Raw genomic sequence first — 22,267 nt, 5'->3', positions numbered from 1 at the left:
ATTTGGCTCCGCGGCGTGGATGGAGCTCCAACACACACACACACGCACACACACACACACACATGAACACACACACGCGCATTTCAAATCCTGAGAAACAAAGATGTGCACTCTTGCATTCACCAAAATGCCCACATGAACATTTTCAACACCTGCTTCCAAAGCCCCTAAAAATCACACAAAGCCACATAGGCACACACACAGACACACACAGATAATGTGTCTTGATAACATTATGGATGGATGAGTGAGCAGCTCCATAGAACAGTGATTACCGGGTGCTGTGTGTGAAAGGAAATAGATTAGTCACTGTCTCAGCTCTCTCCCTTTTAATAACACAATATATAAATACTCCTTCATGCCGTCTGAGGGGAAAAAAATAAACTCCCTATTCAATGTTAAGCTTGAAGGAAACTGCTTTCTAATAGTAGGTGCAGCACAAAGTGAAAATGATGTGAATGCAATCTCCTCTTCATCTTCTTCATCATAATGAATGTGTCTGAAAATCTCTAAAATCACCGGGGAACATGTTTATAATGTCATATTTTAAGTATTCTTTTGTAATTTGTCCTCAAAGTGTTTCGTAAGTCTTCTCTGAATGTTTCATGTAAGAGAATCATTACGGAAAGTGTTTCAAACAAAAAAAAGCAGAGACAAGGGAAAGCAGCGTCCTCACCGAGCCTGTTGGACGATGTATTCAGGGACACGAGGGGTTAATGGATGTTCCCTATAGAGCGCTCTTAAGCACCGCTCTTAGGTGTATTCTGGGCGGATGGGAGATGACCTCTGACCTTCAGCATGATTGGTGGAAATAAAACAGCAGTTCGACCCTCTCCCATGATTGTGTTGAGAAAAATTGCATCATTTTTCAATTCAAAAGTCCATTGTCTCACAATCCAAGCAGCGTCAGATTCCCTGGAAGGAGTTAAAATCCCTAAATGGGTGATGGTGAAGTTGGTAATGAGTTTGACATTATTTTCCCCCAACAGGACGGCGTGACGCTGATGATTGCGACGCAGCACCTAATCCGACACAAAGTACTGAAGGAGCACACACACACACACACAAACACGGTTAGGCTTTGGCAACAAAGGGTCTTGTTTATTAACGGAGCTCGTGTGGCGACAAATGAAGCATGAAATGAGTGTCTCGCACACAACACAGACGTAGCAGGTTACTGTGCGGTGAGGGCATGATGGGAAAGAGCCAGAGCGACCTGTGTCACGCAGGGAAAACACTCACAAACATACAGATAAAAAGAATCAATTTCATGGGTCGGGGTAGTAAAAGAAAAGCAGAGGCATCAGATCGAGTGACCCAGTTTTCACAGGTCGTGTGCAGGTTGTGTGCAGGTGTGTGCGGCCCAGCAGGCAGCCAATCAGATTCCTTTGGTTTAAAGGACTAGTTTGACATTTCTGCTGAGAGCTGATAAGATGATCGATACCGCCCTCCCGTCTGTTTGGTAAATATGTAGCATAGACTGCAGATGAAGATGGACGACATGGCAGCTCCCTGGAAGTGAAGTCTCTGGTGGCTGGCTGCAGTATCGGTCACAAACCCTGCTTCCTCCATGTCAGTGGATGGGACATAGACCAAACCAAGAAGTCAAAGAACACATTAAAAACAGATCCTCAGACATGTCATTTTAGGTGATATCACAATCACAAACAGGCTCTGGCTCCAAATGGCATCATCGGCAGCGTTCATATCAGAATATTCTGGCTTCACTTCTGGATAGTGGTAGGGAGCGGTGATGCATCAGCCATCTTTGGACATTTCCACCAATGAAATGTCGCTGAAGGCAGCAGCTGGCTAGCTTAGCTTAGCATAAAGATTGGAAACAGGGGAAGCAAACGGAACAAATTCCCTTACAATCACCTCCGACATTCATATTTTAGTGTAATATATACAAACTGAACTTTAAATCTCACATCATGATTAACATGTGTGGCAAGAGTTCTTTGCCAGGAAAAGTGACTTTGGCAAATTATTTAAATCATGATACTAACAAATGATAACAAATTGATTGTTCTGGCAAAATGATGCTGTCAAGATGCTTAAATGAGCTGTTTCCTTGTTTTAGCTTAATCACACCTAGTCCCCCTCACAGCTCTGTCAGATTGTTTCTGCAGTATCTCCCGCTGTAGAAACTGTATATCGTATAACATTTGCTGGTCACACAGAATTCATAGAACTGTAGTTACATATGTAACTCTCTTGTTAGCAGATTTATTTAAAATATATATATGTAATGTATATGTGTTGGGGCTGGGGGAGCATGTCGAGGGTGGTGTTGGATCAACATGGGAGCAGAACACTGTGTAAAATAGGTTTTGTTAAGTTCTTCGAGAAATTGAACTTTTATAAAAGCATTTTATTCTTCTGTTTTTCATAAAACCAAGTTCAAATCTCTCAAAATCCTAACCTAGTGTCTCAGCAGCCTCATGACAGGTGAGGTGGGCTGCCTTAGTGCTCTTGAGCCAGAGACTGAGACTCTAGCAACTCCAGGAACCTACAGCTTGTGTTGATGTCCCAATGGAAATCTTTATCTAGGGATCAGGAGAAAGTCTGCTGTGCTGCAATGAAACGCTTGTTAGAGGGTGTGACACGGGGACGCAGGAGTATAATGCTGCCATCTATAGGCAGAGGAAGGCTTCACTGATCGCTCCACAGCCAACACACACACACACACACACACACACACACACACACACAAACACCCACGCACACACACTCCTCTTCCTCTCATACCTGAGCATGTGTCAAAACCTGTCTGCTGCTTTCACCACAACCTTGTCCACCTGCTCCCACATGACTCTAATCTGCAGCTGCACACACACATAAAGCTCATTAAAACATTAGAAGAGTTCACACAACAGTTTACCAGCCCTCTCTCTCCAAACAACGGTTGAACACACATGACCTCCAGGCCGCTGCTGATTGGCACTCGGTTGCCCTGTTGGCACTGGTCACAGTGGCCAGAGCCTCACCTGGCAGACTCCCTGCCAGTCGGTGGAGAGGCAGAGGGCAGCATTCAGAGGTCCCTCACCCTGTCACTTAACTGCTCACTCACACACACACACACACACACACACACACACACACACACACACACACACACACACACACACACACACACACACACACACACACACACACACACACACACACACACACACGCAGAGTCACACACATCATGAAAGCACAAGAAAGCGGCTAAATATTAATTTCCCTCTGCTGTCATAACTAGTCGTGTTTGATGGATGCAGCCCACATGCCTATCAGCAGAGTTAAATTGATCACAGTGTGGCTGATGTGCATCATGTGGTGGGTAGAGAAAGCCTTTCTGCAGAGTGACTGATAGATAAAGTGAAGGCGGCTAATTGGAAGTTTAAGGTAGAATCACACTGTCAGAGGGGGAAGGAAATTGGCTGCGTTTAATTTATGCTCTGGCGATGATTCCCGGCTGAAGTTACAAGATGAGAGTCAACACGTATGGTTTTAAAGTCTGTTTTAAAGATAATTAATCACAAACAAGGAGCGGAAAAAACAAAGCAGCAGGGTTGAAGGGAATATTGGAAATGATTTGATGTACTAAAAAGTCAAATATTCTTTTAAGAGCAGTCATGCTGTGCCCGTCTGCATCACGTAATGTCACAGTGGAAATTGCAGTTTTAAGAGATATGAAGTCTACTGCCCGTCTGTGGTTAATCAAAGCTTCTATTGACATCGGAAGTCTAACAGAGGACGTCATGATACAACGGCTCAGGGTGTGTGTGTGTGTGTGTGTGTGTGTGTGTGTGTGTGTGTGTGTGTGTGTGTGTGTGTGTGTGTGTGTGTGTCGAGGGGACTGGGTGATCCACTCATACTCTCATCTCTTTGAGTGACAAACAAAGGTGATAGCACCGTCCACATGTGGAGATAGAATGATTAAAGACACTCTATGTAAGTGTGTGAGTGACAGAAAGAGAGAGAGAGAGTATGGAAATGGGAAAAGTAAGCGTGTGTGTTATAAATACGTCAGATTGTTGCCTGCAGGTCACACGTAAATTGACAGTTTGGTTCACATTCAACACAACGAATTGCACTGAGTGTGTGGCTTCACCCGTATGATTCATCAGGTGTTGCAATGCTAAGATCCACTTTTGATTATTTGATTGTTAATGTCAGGTTTAGGAGAGTAAAGTTACAGAGTGAGCAAAGGTTCATTCATCCTACAAACATCTGCTGTAGTAAAGGATTCTTCATTCATTTAAATCAAATCATCAAGTGTTCAAGATGCTGGTCATTTTTTTGAAGTGCATCAAATTGGCTCTCTCCAGGCGTTTACTTGAAAATAGCCGGGTTTATATTTTCACATCCTGGCCCTTCATAAATAAAATTACATGAATTTGTACAGTCCGTAAGCAAAGTCTCAAAGGGCAACACACTGGTTCTATATAAATGTTCTAAATAAACATAACATTCCCTCGACCCTGAACTCTCAGTTGAAATGAGCAATTGCACAAACAGGAGGAAGAAAAAAAGATTTTCAGGAGGATGTAATGGATGGAATCTTGAAGAGCCGACAAAAATTAGATGTACATCTAAAAAAAGATAAACTTGAGGCATCTGAGTGCTTTGATCACTCAGTGCACTTTTCACTTGATATTTTGAACACGAACATGTTCCGGGCAAATCTGAAAATAAATATTAAATAAGAATTAACTCACAGAGGGAAACAATAACTACGGCAAGTGAGAGTCAGAGAAAAATAAATAACTGATGAACATATTTATCTTTAGTGAGCCAATGTGAGTCTAAGACATTTGATGATGTTTGTGATAAAAAAACTGAAATTCTAGTTGCTTATCACAATGGCTTTGCTTTCATTACAGCATGTTACAGTCAAAAAAAAAAAAAAAAAACCATTTGGGACAAATCACCACAATAAATCTCAGATTCAACAATTTTTTGATTTCAGAATAAGAGTTGTGCTGAAAGGTAAACCTAAAGCAGTTGTAACTACTTTGTATATCACGTGGGCATCGCAGTGGCTGTAAACCAGTCTATGCTGTAAACACATCAGTGTCATGCAGTATTTTAGGGCCAAGGCCAAAAATCATCCAGAGATAAGAATGTTCAAATCAGTCGATATCAGTAATTATCAGGATAATTACAAGACTTTAAAGTTTAAAGGATGATTTTTTGCTCCTGAGTGAATGTTGTGTTTTAAACAGAAAAACATTTCATAAATCTGAGGTTGATTAATTATGTGTTAGACCTCGCTGTGCTTACACTATGCGTAAGTATTATATCAATATATACTTAACCTTTGTGATATTGCTATTGATGAAAATGATTTTGCAATAGTTACAATTACTCTTGTTGAGGATAAAGAACAGACGATGTTGCACATTGCTATGCCATGAGACAAATTGTGATTTGTGAATATGGGCTACACATATCAAATTTGATTGATTGATTATTGATATTGTTTTATCACCCAGCCATAATTTATGTCCTCATAAAGCCAGCAGAGTAACATTGAAGTCATGTCAGTGACCACATGAGGAATTAAAGCCCCATTTGTTTCTCAGGCTGTTTTAATCATTACACCCCGAGGGAAATAGCGTGATTCTCTGTTGCTAAGTGCTAACTCTGCCTGATGTAAGGTGTTGAGCTGGTAGTGTTCAGTGGGTTTGTTGGTGGCTTTTTTTTAAAAATATATAAAATAGCTGAACGGCTCCTTGGGGCTGAGATCCTGGTGACAAAAGCAAAAGTCAAGTTGCGTGAGTTGAAAGATGCAGAAACAGACGAATCATTTGCGACTCCCAGCCCATTTTCTTCTTCTCTTCGTTGTTAACTGTAAGACAGAAAACAGGCCATCTAACTTTAACACGTAAATCAACCCACTCAAAGAAAAGAACACAAAGGATTAGAATCACTATTGTGACATCACTGATGCTCTCTGCTCATCCTGTGGCTCTAGACCTGTTGCTCCCTTCCCAGAGGCAGCTGTAGTGACACTTCCTGTGCATAATATCACGCCTTGGCAGGAGTCGGCAGCGTGATTGCGGATGGCAGCAAAAAAAAAAAAAAAATCCTTCTTCTCCCAGAAAGCTCCTCTCAAATCCTGTTCACGACCTGGCAATAAAGAACCAAAGAAATGAAGAAGCCATGTTTTCCCCCCGTATTCTGCTGGCTGGCGCAAGAGAAGATTCCCGGCTAAATACAGAATAATGAAGCATTTAGGTCTGGGGCAGAGGAGGGTAATAATAAGAATGAAGAAAGGGAGGGGGGGGGGAGCTGTGGGGTGCGGCGGGAGAGGGGACAATAGTTTTCCCGAGGAAAGAAAGATTGAGGGAAGGAAGGGGGGGGGGGGGGGGGATAAGACTGGTGGCTTATCCTAGTAACTGGGGGAGGATTAAGTGATATGCCACTTTGGTTTGGCCAATGCGAGTGTGCATGCATGCCTACACACACAAACAGGCCCGTGCACGCCCCTTCCTCCCATTCAGATGCAGTGGGAGAGATGCACACACATGCAGGCGTGTGCTGAGGGGGTGGGGGTGGGGGGGGGGGGTGGGGTTAAGGAGCTGCGTGGCCCTCTGAGCCAGTCTTACTGGGCTGTAATGACTTTAGAGGGTGTCGGATTCTTTTTATCCAGCCGTCTAAGCAGGAAAGAGGGAGCTATCATATCTTCAAGCTGCCTCTAAAGGCCTCAGTGGACTCTCCCTCCGCTCACTCTTCTTTTTTCTACCTTCCCAACCCCCCCCGCCCCCCCGCTCCTTGTCTTTGCCCTGTTCCTCCCAGATGAAAAACGTTGTCCTCGACAACCTTGACCTATTTTCCACGTTCCCTTTCTTTACTCTGTCTCTCTGTGGTGCTCTGGTTTGTTCAGGCTTTTCTTTTTGTTTCCTCTCCTCCTCCATGACAGTGCAGGGTTCTTGAACTGCTCCACCCCAAGTCTCCGTCAGAGTTTCACTCCAGACACGTGGGTCAGCTCCCCTGCTGCTTCTGGCCCCTCTGGTTATCTCTCCAGCATCCTCTGTGTGCTGTCTCTCGCTGGATGAAGCAGAGAGAGTTTCTCCCTGGAGGTCAAATAGAGTCAGAATTCTCAGTGCAGCATCAAAGATGGACTGATGAAGGCTGATTTCACTTCATATAATCAAAGGAAAAGACGCAAAAAAAAATCAGACTAAAAACTAAGAATATGACCAAAAAACGACTGCAGATGAACCAATAAAATTACGTGGTTTGGTTAAATAAATCAGTATATACGCCATAGCCGTTAAATCTGTGTAATTATAATTATAGACTGCTATCAACTTTCTTCATGTACTCTCTTTACCCATAATATCTGTATGTAGTGAAAGGTGTAAATTATATCTCTGTATTTTTCATTTTTTATTGTATTTCTTTCATTTATATTTTGTACGTCTCAGTAGCTCCTTTGTCTCACTCTTTATGACTCTGGTGCTGTAACAAGCGGATTTCCCAGGCAATGGATCAATAAAGTTAATATCTTATCACATGTTAGTATCTGCACTGCAGAGTGAGAGGGCAGAAGCCACTGCAGTATGAGAGTAAGTGCCTGTTAGCTTTGTGCTTCATGGAGACTCTCTCATGTCTTGATAATAAGCCTTGAATCAGTTTATGTAAAATCCAACTCTCTAGTTTCGCTCCACCAGGTTGTCTATGTCAGTCGAAAAAAGTGGATCAGCAGTTTTCTACCACGTGATTCTGAGAACCTTCGACTGGGCCAAATATTTAATCGGGAAATCTGCATCAGAGTTAGAAAACAAGTGATCCACATGTGATCCGCTGCCACACACACACACACACACCTCTTTGTAGAGAGATGGACGACGTGTCTCCACTTCACCCAGTTCCCTAGACATGAACCCTAAATATGTCTCATACCGATACGTGTTTTGCCGCAGCTGATCGAGGGATGCAGCAGCTGCAGCAAAGTTTGGCCTATGTTGCATTAACGTTAACGGTTAATGACCTCTACTTCAGCCAGCCAGCAGGTGGCGATCAAGATGCTTCCGCTTTCCAATTTTGGCGAGCATTTGCGTTGGAGGTCTTGTCTATGACACACACACGTTTGTTCTTATATCTTAGTAAGGACACTCATTGACATAATACATCCCCTAGCCCCTTACACCCTAACCATAGCCATCCAAACTAAATGGCTTACGTTAACCCTAAATCCTAGTCTAACCCTTAAAACAGCCCAATGTCCTCACTCTGTAAGGTCTATGCTTAAAATGGTCCTCACTAAGATATAAGTACACACACACATACTCTCCCACTTACTAGTGGGATCTGACCAGTTTTGAATCGAGGTCCTGAGATGCAGCATGTGAGAAATAATTTGAGGCTTGTTGTGACGTGCTGTGCATAATGTGTCTTAGCCCTTTACCACCACCTGTAGATCAGTGACCCAGTGGGAAACTGTAGGTAAGAATGCGAAGGGCTTCTCCCACCCGTGTATGTGCGTCCTTATGTTTGAACAATATGAACAAATCAGGGATCTACTCACAGAAAAGCTGCTCTGTGGTGCGACTGCTTTGACAAACAATCATACAGCAGCTTTACATTCTGAGAAATATGTAACGACTCAAGTGCTAATATAAGTTTATAAGTACAGCGAACCCAACAAAACACTCACCTCTCACTTTCCTGTTTTCTCCTCCTCCTCCTCCTCGCTCTATGCTGAGGTTCCATCCATCCAACTGCTCCGCTGAGCTGCGTGTGATTCTGTGTTGGGTTGGGGATTGTAGTGGGGGGTCTAATTCAATTCACTCGCAGCCAGTTCCAGTTCACATTAACACAGTTTAATAAAAGACTATTCAATTAGCTAGAGAGCTCCATGTGAGGGTGTGCTGCATGCAGAAACAGAGTGGTGACTGTCAACGATGCAGCCACACACTCCAATAAGGCTCACTGTCGACTTATCACATACAATGCCAAGTTGGCCGAGGGGAAAGAGAAGAAAAGAGGAGAGGGAAACGGCGAGGGACGGAGAAAAGTGCAGGGGAGATACTTCGGCAGCAGGTTAACGTCATTGAGATGCAGGTGTGCATGTGTGAGAATGTGTGGATTTTATCAAAAAAGGACATGAATTCTACAAGTGTGTAAATTTTCTTTAAATTTATCCCCATTAAGTCTTTACAAAGGGCAGCGAGCCGAACAAAGGAGACGACTTGAAGCTACAAAAACACAACATTAGGCTCCGTGGCCGACCGCCCAACTCGTCTCCAGCTCGAGCCGCAGGACGTCTGACGTGTTAAAGCTGCGGCAACAACTCTGGGAATCGCTTTCCAGACAAACACCTGCACTTAAGCAGGTGGAAAAAAGGAAAACGATTACTGTGTGTTGTGCTGGAGAGTGAGAATTACACACACACACACACACACACTCTGCTTTATGCACGTTTTCTGCAAGCCGTTGTAGTCAACTCGGCCCAGTAATTGTCAAGGACTGGAAATCAATAGTGGCGCATTGAAAGGCGTGAGCAGCCATCTTCTAACCTCGCACCATGCAGCTGTCTCCCTCAGTCAAAGCTGGGCTAGTTACCATGGAAACCTCAATCCCATGTCTTTCACAGTAATAAGGCGGGAATAGAAAGGCATGGCACTGAAGGTGCGGGGTTGACATGGAACCGGAGGAGGAGGAGGAGGAGGGAGTGAAAAATAAATCAAGTTCTTAAGAGATTCTGTAAAAAAAAAAAAAAATAGAAATGCGGGCACAGAGTTTCAGCTGTGACTCATGTCCTGTGATGAGACTCGTTCGATCGAACAAACCTCAGCTTCCTAAAAAACAACATGAGCCCTCCATCAAGATTGTGTTTATCTCATTTCATCACCAAAGCACATTCAAAACATCTCATAAAGCCCAGTGTCCCTTTCTTCTCTTCTTCACCCATTGTGCTCTCTTAGCCAATATATTTGTGAAAAATCCCTGATATTTCTGTAATTCAGCCAATTTAATTAAAGTAGGTGGGTTTCTAATAAAAGCAAAAATGTCAGATAGCAGTGCCCAGGCTTTTCAGGAGCTCGTTTAATCAGAGAATTGCTGAATGCTAGGAAGCAATAACAGATTGAATAGAGGCTGATATTTGTAAAGAAATGTCACGGAGAGAGAGATGGGATATGAGAATCACTGGCTGAAACCTCTAATATGGTGCCAGCTTTAATATACGTAATATGTGCCTCACGTCTGCGAGGTGAGAGCCGGCCTAATCCCTGGAGAGGAAGTGGAGTCCGTGGTCCAAGGTGTTCATTGACTCACACAAGAAAGAGGACAGACGGGCTGATGGACGAACGCTCTCCTGAATCCATTCCTTTATCCTTTCATTAGTCTCTGTCTCTGTACTAGAGTTCGACAATAGAGCAGATATTGTATGGATCTGTCAGTAGCACTGCGCAGGTTATGTCCTGATCAATGCCTCGGCAGCACGCCGGAGTCAAACTGTGATCAATAGATCACTCCTCACAGCTATCATTAACAAATACACTCTACTACATTCATATCGACTGCCACTTGTGTGAATGTGGATTTATATCCAGGCGCAAGTACGTGGGCATATTATAAGACCATTAATATTCTCTGTGGGTCCGCTGTGTGTAAGTATGCAGTGTGTGTGTGTGTGTGTGTGTGTGTGTGTTTGTCCGATAACAAGCCTCCGTCATTCCGAGGGTGGCCAAGCATGTCCATATATAAGTGGAAATGCATCTTAACTGAGTCCCACTCTCGTTCAGGCACACACACACGGGGGGCGGTTTGGTTAAGAGTGTGTTTGCAGAGCAGTGCTGCGAGCTGTGGCTCTGTGTGCTGACCTTCAGGGTTATCTGGAAGGCTCCTCCACACCTTGCCGCGAGCATCAACCCCTGCTGTCACCATGGAAACACAGCTAGCAGGGACAATATGTGGCCTGTCCGGTGGTGTGTTGCTCACGTGCACGCATTCCGCGCCAGCACCCTTACGTGACGACACACACATACGTGTATGGGTTCACTATATAGACAGAGACACACGCACACACACACGTACGCGCACATATTAATGCATGCACACTTCACTATTCATCTGTCCTCCACTTCATTTATCCCTCATTTCCGTCCCTTTCCTCTGCCGTCGCTCTCACTTGATAAAACCATGAGCACGGCACACAATCAAGCCCCTGGGCCTGCACAGCGTGGTGAGGAGGGTGCACACGACCCCATTTTCAGTCGTGGAAGCATTATTAGGGTGCTGTGAGAGACAGCCATACGCCACCGCACCACACACACTCACACACTCACACACACACACAGGAATAAAAGACACGCAACCTGCAGTCTCATCACCGCCGGATCACTGGGATTTATTTCAGCGGTGGCAGGGATGTGCCGGCGCAACTTGACAATAAATCAACACATCATACACTCTGGAGTGACAAATCAAGATAATACACTCAAAAAAACAAGAAAGATGGTTGAGTGGGGGAGAGGAGGGGTTTATTCAGTGATGGAGACTGAAGAAATGGATGGATGGATATGAGAGGGACGGAGGGAGGGCGAGAAATGGACGGATTTGACACGCTCCCCCTTTCTTCACTTCTCTTGCTGCTCCGACTTTCTTCGGGTTCCTCAGCCGTGATTCGTCAGCGAGCTCTGGGAAGAGGTGGAGAGAGGCAAGGAGAGGGGGGAGGGTAGAGAAGAGAAGAAGGCATTCAATTATGAATTTACATCCAGAGAACCCAAGGGGAAACTCAGAAAAGTCAGGATGTATTATGGGAAATCTAGTCCCTCACAGAAAAAAACCCCACCAGGCAAAGAACTCACACTGTTTATTAAAGAAAATGCAGAGAAAGTTCCACCTTTAAATATCTAAATGTCACTTAAAAAAAACTCAGCACATATATTAGGATATAATTAAAGTGAGAGACAAAAATAGCTCCTATGGAACAGACTTGCCGATGTTTTACCAGCAGATCATAAAGGACGATGGCTCATGTGTGCTGAGGTTTTACAAAAGCCAGTCTGCAAAAGGTACAACTTCACATCCCCTGTGTCAATACACACACAAACACACACACACACTTAGAGAGAGACACAGGATGACCCAGGCTGAGTGAAGCATTAGTTTGAGGCTGATGGGTGGGCTAGTTGGCACGCTAACTAGCTCGGCTGGCACGCCAACACACTGGCGGCGGGCAGGTTAGCTGTTCACTTGCCAAGTGCATCCGAGGGCAACCAGCCTGTGCCGCTGAATCGGAGATGAGCTGCAAATGTGACAAGGGGATTTAGCTTTGCTGTTCCACTCACGTCCTCAGATATGAAAGGGGGCCAACGTGTGTGTCTTTATATGAGCATGGAAACACACTATCTGTGTGAAGGAGCCTCTGTGAGTGTAGCAGTTTATACAAGCTTTAATGTGTGTGTGTGTGTGTGTGTGTGTGTGTGTGTGTGAGTGCACAGCAGTATGACGGGATGTTATATATGCAAAGCGTATGAAGCAGTTATTGAATTCAAACTGACCCCTCGACCCTCCCCCAGTACACACAGCTCAGTCTGGTGCCCCACATCCAAATTTGGACTCTCGCCACAACCGACGCCTTTTTATGCACGCCACCTTGGGCAGAGAGGGCAGACGAGTGTTCAAGCTCAAGGTCTGCACATAACTTAAGACGCATCCGGGTTTAAATCTTTGTCTTCTGGACATCCGACTGTTTGACAGATCTCGACACTACAATGCATCATCCAGACATTACAAGGCAATACGATTATTTTCAGGTAGAAAAGTAACCACAATGTAATTTTGGGCTCTCTCATTCTTCTCTTGCTTTCTCAATCTATTGACATAGGTTGGAACGGTGCAAAGTTGAACCAGCAACTGCACTTCATTATTACTGACTTCCTGCGAGACGGAAAAGTGTCTGTGGAGATTAGGTTCAATACACACACAAAAAACAGGTTCACACACACACAAATACAGACACACAAACACATGTTTTCTTCCACCTGTCAGTTTTCTTCCAATTAGAGAGCAGCACGGCGTATAGAGCGCAGGAAGCAACAGTGTTCACACCCTGGGTATACGCTCCCACAGCCATAGTCATAAGCTAATGGGAGACATACAGGCAGCAGTCCAACATGTGGACACACATCTGTCCCACATATAATTAGACGCTGACTCACTCAGTCTCACTCACACACAGACACACGCTCACTAACTATCCATTTCTATGTGAAAAACAAAAATAATAGAGCAGTAGAAAATCAATAACTGTCTTCTCTGCTCTGTGCTAACTGCACTCACTTCTCTCTCTCTCTCTCTCTCTCTCTCTCTCTCTCTCTCTCTCTCTCTCTCTCTCTGGAGGGACAGAGACAGTTGCCAGGCAGGACTGTCAATCACACACTCACTCTAGACGCTTTATAAACACACAAGCATTCACTGATTACACAGTCACTAAGACAGCAAGACAGTCAATTAGTCAGCACGTCTGAGGAAGACTGAGTCAGTCAGTTGGTTATATGCACAGGACAGAACTAAACTGATCATTTAGTGAGTCTGCATGTCCGTCGGTCAGTCGGGGGTTTAGTTCAGTAAAGCAGACTGACTGATTGGACCAAAAACGCATCACTCACTGATTCAGTCAGACAGTTGTTAAGTCAGGTAAGCTGCAGAATAGAAGCAATCAGTGTGTCAGTCTGTAAATCATCAGCTAACTGGTTCCCTGTAATTTCATTTAAACTCTTAGTTGATGATTAAGTCGGATATAAATTATGTTGTTTATGGGGGAGCAGATAAATAAAGAGAAGGATTTAATCAGTGTACAGCACAGTGCTACTGATTTTATCATCCTCACCAACTTTCTGATCATGTTAAGCACCAGCAGCTCTCTGTCAGTTCACCACTTTCCACCAGACTATATCGTGCAGTATTATGCTTAATGTTCAAACTATTGATAAAAAAAAGTCAAATCAGGAGAAGACTCATGGCGGAAGGAGAAAAGAGCCACCTATTAAGTCTACAGGTGTCCTTCTCAACAGGTACATTTTGGGTGGAGCATCAGTTTAAAGTTGAATGGGAACCTTCAAGGACTGTTGTGTTGAGTGGTCTGAAGGACCTTCGCCACATCTCATCCCCCCCACTCTCTCCATACATTTCCTTTCTGTTTTTACCATAGACTGTAAATGGAAATGGAAGACATAACGGCGTCCTATAAGTGAAGCCAAAAGGGATGACACTGTGACTCCATCCCAAGATCACTAATGTGCACACTCTAAATGATGTCATCGGTGTAAGATGGCAGTGTTCGTATGCAGGATTTTTCAGTTTTAGATAGTGGAAGTTAAAGTACGCGTGTAGTTCATCTTTATAAACAGCCTATTGAAATTGTTCATTTTCCTAATATTGTTGTTTGTTCTTTTTTGTACTGGAATAAAATAGATTTTGTCACTTTGAACCCTGCATTTCAATCATTTGTGTTTTCCTCAGCATTTGTTTGTTTGATTGTTGGTTACCAGGATTACGCCAAAGCTACTGAACCTATATCCACGATATTTTGTGGACGGGTAGGGCATGATCCAAGGAAGAACCCATTCATTTTTGAAATTGATCCAGATAAACGGGCAGATACATGATTTTTTTCTCCCTTTTTTTAACATAGCAAGACAGGGTGTTGGCCTTGGCGGAGGTATGCACTCTCCAAGCCCCATTGTAGTTATAATTTGTTTCTATCTTACACTTCTGCACACAGAAACAAAATGCTCTCACTCAGAGTAAACACATACAATAATAATCCTGGGTAATGACAGAAAAGAAAACAAATCCTTTATCGCAAATCACATCTGTACACATGAAATGAAAAACAAATACACAGACGTCCTACAGATGAAACGGCAGCAGCAACATAATGACGAAGAAGAAAAGGACATTTCCATTCTCAGAGTAAAACAACACCTCGGTCTTCACCTAGCGAGACCCTTTGTCACAATTTACCCTGACGGCTTATCTGCAGCCAAATGAAGTAAAACACATGGCAGCTCCAACTGGACGGTGGGAGATTGATCACATGTAACCAAGATGGTGGTCAGCCAAGTGGAGCAGCACGGACCAGATGTTTAGCTAGATGCTGCTGGGAGTGTTATATAGATTTGAAAGAGAGAGAGAGAGAGAGAAAAATGGCTGTTGGACGACGGGGTAGAGGGACGTGAGAGAGAACAGATAATCTTTATGTGTGCCTTCACAGGGTGGTTGCCTTCGAGATGATGGATGTGAGGTAGAGCTGGGATGGAAGGAGGGGAAGCGAGAGATGTAAATATGTGAGCTAGTATTTGTTTGCGCGCCGTACGTAAGAGTACATATTTTTCCGCATTACTGAAGCACTATAGTGGCATGAAATGAAATGAACAGTCATATAAATAACAAGAGTGTTTTATAGAATGAAAATAGCAATGAGGAGGAACACTCCACCCAGTCTGCTCTCTGCGTAAACAGCTGGAAGCATCAAGGAGTTAAAATGATAAAAAGATATCTTGTATTTCGAGTGAAAACACTGCATAGAGTGTTTGGTGATCACCTTTATATTCACCTCAGAGTAAAAATAAATACATCATGTTCATATTGGTATAATTTGACAGTGAGAAGCTATAATCAGTGCAGGAGTCGAAGTTAGTCTTCTATGAGAGAGAGATTATTAACAGGGATATTACAACATGTATTACTGTGTGTGTGTGTGTGTGTGTGTGTGTGTGTGTGTGTGTGTGTGTGTGTGTGTGTGTGTGTGTGTGTGTGTGTGTGTGTGTGTGTGTGTGTGTGTGTGTGTGTGCGCGCTGCAGGACCAGATTGCTGCTGAGTAGCTATGTTATCAGATTAGGGTTTGCAGGCAGGCCAAGGCTCACAGTGGGGCCCCCCCACCTGCTACTACTGATAGGCGCACACACACATACACACACACACCTCTCTATAGTTGTGAGGACACTCCTTGACATAATGCATTGCCTCGCCCCTTACCCTAACCCTAACCATCACAACTAAATGCCTAACCCTAAACCGGATTCTAACCCTAATCCTAAAACCAGGTCTTAACCCTCAAACAGCCCATTGAATTTGTGAGGAGCAGACAACTTGTCTTCACAATGACGGTATTGATCCAAAATTGTCCCTCGTAACTTTAGATAGACATGCTCACAAACGCACACACACACACACACACTCCACAAAGTGAGTGACAGTTCCTCCTCCTATCCTGAATCCTTCCTGAAATTCCTTCATCTCTCCTTTTGACAACCTCTCCACTTGCGTATTCATCCTCTACATTCCTTCCATCCTCCACCCATGCTTACTGTATCTCTCTTACAGTTTTCTATTAACCCTTCCTCACTGACAGGTACTCCTAAGCCTCTTTCCCCCCCTGTTTTCCTCTCTTTCATCAGTCTCCATCCATTCCCACAGGCACCTTCTTTTCTCCTTTCATCCCCGCTACAAAGACTCTCACCTCAGCTTCTTCCCGTCTTTTTACTTGGAAATGGCAGAATTCATTCTCTTCCTATCAATCAACCTCTTCACCTGGTAAATTTGAACAGGTTCGAATGAGATGTCTTGAATTTCTGTTGCTGGGATTTTCTATGTCCAGAGTAAAAGCAGAGTGACTGAAGCCATTTCTTTTTCATGGGCAGTGGAGGTTTAAACATGTTGTTATGACTGAATGTTGTCTAAGAGGTGACCAAGATGCTCCTGGCAATACAAATAGAAATGGATGGCTTTCTGAAGATAAGCCGGTGAATTACTTTGTGGTTTAAACGTTATGAAGAGGAGGGAAAATCTCTATACTGACTGCTGCTCTGATGACATATAAATATACTGATACAGATTCATAAACATACACATGGCATTACACCGTAGCCCTAAAGGCAAGTCTTTACCTTTTTCAAAGGGTCCTCACTCTATCAGGTGACGTCCTAATTTATTTTCTGTCAATCAATAGATTTATAGATTTATCAGTGCACCTAACCAGAACCTCGTCTTAAATCCAACCCAACCTATTACACAGTTCAATGAAAATCAGCCAAATCTGTAAATTAGATGAAAACCCAAGAACCCAAACACATGTGCTCTTGTGTCATATCAGTGCACTATTCAACAGTAGCTGTACATTCTGTGTCCTTATGTTGTTGACATCACATTGCAACTCCAATTTATTCTTTATTATTGAGCAAATTCCACTTGCCTAGCATTTATCTGCAGTCGTGATTCCTCTATCCTGATTGTACCAAAATTGTCACATGACACACGCAGTTGAAAGATAATAAAGCAGGTGTAATGTTATACTTAAACAATCTGGTCCTACGTGTAAATAGAATCAGTTTTGTTGCATTAGTAAAGTAACTAATCACCTCAGGTGGATTTTTAGCTGCATTTCTTTCATGGTCCCTTCACTGTACCATTCAACTATATCAGTCATGTGTACACCAACAAAACGTGTGACAGTGACAACAAGTTTCCCTTTGATGGAGTGAGGAGAGTCAGGCTATTTTATGACAAACAGAATCATTAACATGCAAATCTTGTACTTCCAAAGTCCACCTATCAATATCCACATCAGCCAGGGCTGCAGCTACTGTTTCAGAGTGGTGTCGATTTGATCTGTGTTCATACTAAAGCAGTTGTTGGGTTTTTGTTCTTTTACATTTACATTGCACACTATCAGACCCCTACCAGGGACCCAACCACTCTACAGAGTCTATTTTTTACCTGTTGCAAATACTGATGCTGATTCTGATTACTCTTTTAAAAATCGCTCAACGAATGCACCTGTTGTTATAGCAATGCTCCGTACGCCTGGGTAATCAAGGCAGAAACAGAGTGGCACTTAACCAAGCATCAGAGGCCAGCTCACACAAACGCTGCCTTCAGAGGACCATGAGGTTCAAGTGGGTTAAGTATGTGGGATACAGTGGCAAGTGTCGCACTGGTGCGTTTGCCCCCCCCTGATGGTATTAGATCGCAAAGCGCTAGAATTAGAATTCTGCAAATAGTTGGCGCCGTGGCGTATTGATGAGCAAGGGGTATAAGGTGGACTCACAAACACACTCATAGGTTTCCACAAACACACAGGATAAAAACCTTCCCCGACAGTGACCATATAGTGTGAGATAGTTCCTGACATCACACCAAAGAGCCACAAAACCACAACACACATACACACACACACACACACACACGTAGACTTAAAGCCCCAAATGCATGACAATAGTGCAAGACCAGAGACGGTGACAGGAGAGGACCAGGATAGTGATAGTGGGGACACATTCTGAAGCAAGTATTTTTTAATGGGTGGCAGGAAGAAGAACGTGTGAGAAATGTGTGTATGTGTGTGTGTGTGTGTGTGCATCCATGATACATTGTACATAAAATAACTTTTGAGTGACATATAAGGAAAGCTGTGCCACTGTAGATAGTGAGTTGAGGGGACTTCAAGCGGGAGATAGATACTCCAGTGATGTTCAGATCGGGATGTTGGCTGAAGAAAGACAGATAAGCAACGCAGTGGTTTCAATGGCAGATTGATTGACAAACACAAAAAACCTGATGGAAAGTAACAGATATATTCGGTAGAGTTTACATGAATGAACCGTTGGAAAGTCATGAAAGCCAGCGGCAGCTGTGAGGAAGTGACAGAGCGAGACAGAAGCTGTTTCCAGACATGAACTCAGGAAAACGCAGCAGGATATTGTCCCATTCAGATGCGTTCAGAACAATAATCAACATTTGCTGAACTTTAAGGCAAGGGGTGGAGCCTAAATAGAGCATGTAGGTAGGAGGACATGACATACAAATTCTGCTGCACAAAGCACAACGCTTTTTCAGCAAGTCGAAGTTTGTGGGAGAAAAAACAACCCTGAGCTTGAACTGAAATAGTTACTAAAGGCAACATAAGCATGACTGTGCGTGCCAACACACTCTCTACATGGTTGTGGTAGCAGGTAACGTGAGCCTACCGTTGGCTACTGGCTACCTCAAATTCAAGTTGACAAAGCAACAAAATGCCAAAAGCGAGACGGTCTAAAGTGTGGCTGTATTTCATGCAAAAGTATTCTGACACTGGGACGTGCTGCAAATATTTGAAAACAATTCAGTGTAAAGGGAGGAATATGCCAACCTAATAAATCAACTAGGACGCACGGGATACATTTGAAAGCAGAGGAATGCTCCATGCTTGACTGTTTGTGTGACTCTCTGTGAAACACATCAGCCGGTGGGTGAGGGTTAGGGTTAGGAGACAATTTATGACGTGTTTGGAGCTGGTGTTTTTGCTGTAATAAGACACTGCTAACACTGCTATTTAGTGTTTTTAATTGTTGTAGTCGGGATATGTATGCAAATTTGTGAATATTTAAGGCACTGGTTCCATTTTAATAGTATAGATTTAGCACTGGTATCAGACAAAACCAAATAACACAAAACCATACATGTTTGGCAGTCCTAACGCTAACCCTGACCGGACCCATCCTGAGATACTCGGATTCTTCCAGTTTTACATCTGTTGCATGTTGGGAGAACATGCATCAACGTGCCCACTCGCTTACTGTGAATTTTCTGGAAATGTTCCTGCTGTATTCCCACATGGGATTACCAACACAGGCAGGACAATTTCCTGAAAACATCTGGAGCAACTGATTCAGGCTTTTGTGTTCTCACATACAGGTAATTTCAGGACAATGTCTGAAAGCAGCTCGAGTATGGGCCTGCAAATGTGTAATTTCTCCTTTAACTTTGCTTGAATGGGTATCCTGTGTACATGGGTGTTCTCATGTTGAAACAATGGGCAGAACATGACAGGAGAAAATAGAAAATACCAGAAAACTAAGGAAAAGAGTTGAGCTTCAAACAAACGGGATTTGATAGGTGTCAAGCTTCAAGTATAGTAAAAGAAAAAAACAGAGAGATAACTTTATGTTCAGGAAAAGTGTTTACCAAAAGGTATTAACTTCAGACAAAGATACATTTTTTTGGGGAAAATACAGCATTCTCCCTTTAATCAAAGAAAAGAAAAAGGCTGCTTTAGAAAATCCTGACAAGCACATACAGATAACAAAAGAACAGAGCTTTTAAGCTGTCTGGAGTTTTTCACCAGGCTAAAAGCTTTTTCATCTATTGAGTAGCTGTGTTATTGTTGCACAAAGCTGAGAAATGACTGCATCCAAACATTGTATGTTCTTTTCTTGCTCGCCACCTCGCTTGCTAGTTTATCTGCCCATGAGCAGCCAGTTTCTCAGCTTGTTACTTCACTTTGCTAAACAGACCTCTGTGTGGCTGGGAAGTGCATCTTGAAACATTTTGGTGGATTATTGCTGTCCTTCAGTGTGGAAGAAAGTGGTCTCTTCAAATTTACACAGCTCATGCCCATACTAAAGAAAGGGAACAGAAAGTTTTATTCCTAAATGAGATATCTAACCTTAACTAAATATGATGTTACTCTAAAAATGCCTTTACATTATACATTTTTTTGGTTATTTGTAATTAAATTATTATCTGAATGAAACAAAGGTTTGTTTCTTAATGAGTGGTGCTTTGCTATATTTTACACCAATTTTATCACCAAATCTATAGAACACACAGACACATCTGTATATGCGTTCCTATTTGCGGTATGCACTTCTATTTCACAGAATAAACAATGCAAACTTTTTACAGGAAATTTTTTTCATTTTCTTATTTATTTTCTTTTCATTCTTATATATTGGCCAACATATCTGTATCGGTAGTGTTTGCTCCCTTAATCAATTGGACTAGAAATACAAACGCTATCTGTCACATAGCATGGATGAGCTGATGCGAGGTGAATCATCAATCATAAATGTTAAAACCCTGTGTTTCACGCTGGAAACAAGCACACAAACACCCCTGTTTGGCGAAAGGTAAAACCTCCATTATTATGAAGTCTCAACCGTAACAAAATATTTCCTCAGGGCTCTGCAGAAAATGATATTTCATAATGACATACGATCCACTGCTCTCTCTCTCATGACTAAATCTGTGGAGCATATTGCTCCCTGTTGACCCTTCACAACCTGAAGCAATACTCAAACTTTTCCTAGTTAAACTCTTGTCCAAGTGCTCTGCTCCGCCAAGCTGCTGGCTCTGTCAGATCCATTTATAGACGGGCAGACAGCTGCCTGCGTGTCCAGAGGGGTCCTGGGACTGCCCACTCATTTCTTTTCATTAAGGCTGACTGGGAGCCTCCGGTGGCAGCGCTACTCGTCTCGCCTCTCGTTCTGACCCAGTCTCAGACATTTGGGTAGCGTTCCAAAGTGCTATTTGAATATTCACATATTTGACATTTTTTGAAAAGAATCAAGAAAGTCTTAAGTTCTACTGCTCATGGACAAAAGTTTTCAAAAGTAGATTTTTAATCTGTATAGTTTTACATGTTCTACATGTATGTCTCTGTCTGTGTATTTATGCCCTTATACCTTTAGTGAACCCATCTGCCTACTCATGTTGTACTACACATGACCCTAAGCAAGTTCACTGTGAATGTGTGAGTTCAACATAGAACTCCAGGCTGTGTGATTGTGCAGGTACAGATTGTGAATGAACATGCGACTGGTAGCGCCTGACATGTCAGCACATCCTAGCCAAGACCTAACAGAGCTCCACGGCCAGCAGTGCAGATCAGAGCTAATGCACTGGTTAATACACTGGTGATCGTGGTTTTAATGTAGGAACAGAGACCCGTGTAGAGCGACAACTAGAGGAGGAAGAGATGGATCAACAGTGACAGCAGCATGAAAGAACAAAGGATGAGCAGATGAAACACAAGATGGCAGGATAAGTCAGAAAGAAAGAGGTATAGGAGCGCTAACACAGGGAGGCAGCTTAATACGACATTTAAATATGAGGTCTTTCACATTTACCCGGTTATATCTTAAATCTAGGAACATTTATGTGCCTCTTTAAGTCTGAGCCTGGGACAGAGCTCTTCAGAAGACTTAAAGGTCAACCTGAATATCCCACCCTCTTCAAAAGACTCCCGCCGGTCAATCCTTTTTAGAGAAAGGTTAGATAGAAAAAGATTAAGGTGATAAAATGCTTCTGATCACGATTTTCCTTCTCCAACCATCTGAAACTAAAAAAAGAGCCACAACTTTAAGAGATATAGGAATTTAAGGAGGAAAAAGTACGTCAAAGATCTGAATATGGTTCAGAGATATTTAACAGTTTGGTGTGCAGAGCAGCCATTGTCAGACAGAATTTTATTTCTGGATTTTGTCTTTAGAATATG

At 43.0% G+C, this 22,267-nt stretch overlaps 1 protein-coding gene across 2 annotated transcripts in view; it reads right to left on the bottom strand.

Annotated features, from left to right (window-relative positions):
* Positions 1-11,467: 11,467 nt before the first annotated feature.
* LOC133000334 (MICOS complex subunit mic25a-like) overlaps positions 11,468-22,267 on the bottom strand; it is a 56,786-nt gene continuing 45,986 nt past the window's right edge. For both annotated transcript variants that reach the window (XM_061070237.1, XM_061070238.1), the window contains one exon: positions 11,468-11,645. In XM_061070237.1, the coding sequence (XP_060926220.1) occupies positions 11,622-11,645 (24 nt within the window). In that variant the 3' untranslated portion in view covers positions 11,468-11,621. The remainder of the gene's footprint in view (positions 11,646-22,267) is intronic.

The sequence above is a fragment of the Limanda limanda genome, chromosome 4 (genome assembly GCF_963576545.1).
Source record: "Limanda limanda chromosome 4, fLimLim1.1, whole genome shotgun sequence".
NCBI classification, from domain to species: Eukaryota; Metazoa; Chordata; class Actinopteri; order Pleuronectiformes; family Pleuronectidae; genus Limanda; species Limanda limanda.
Note: the sequence above shows the minus strand (reverse complement) of the source record. Positions and strands in the feature narration are given on the sequence as shown.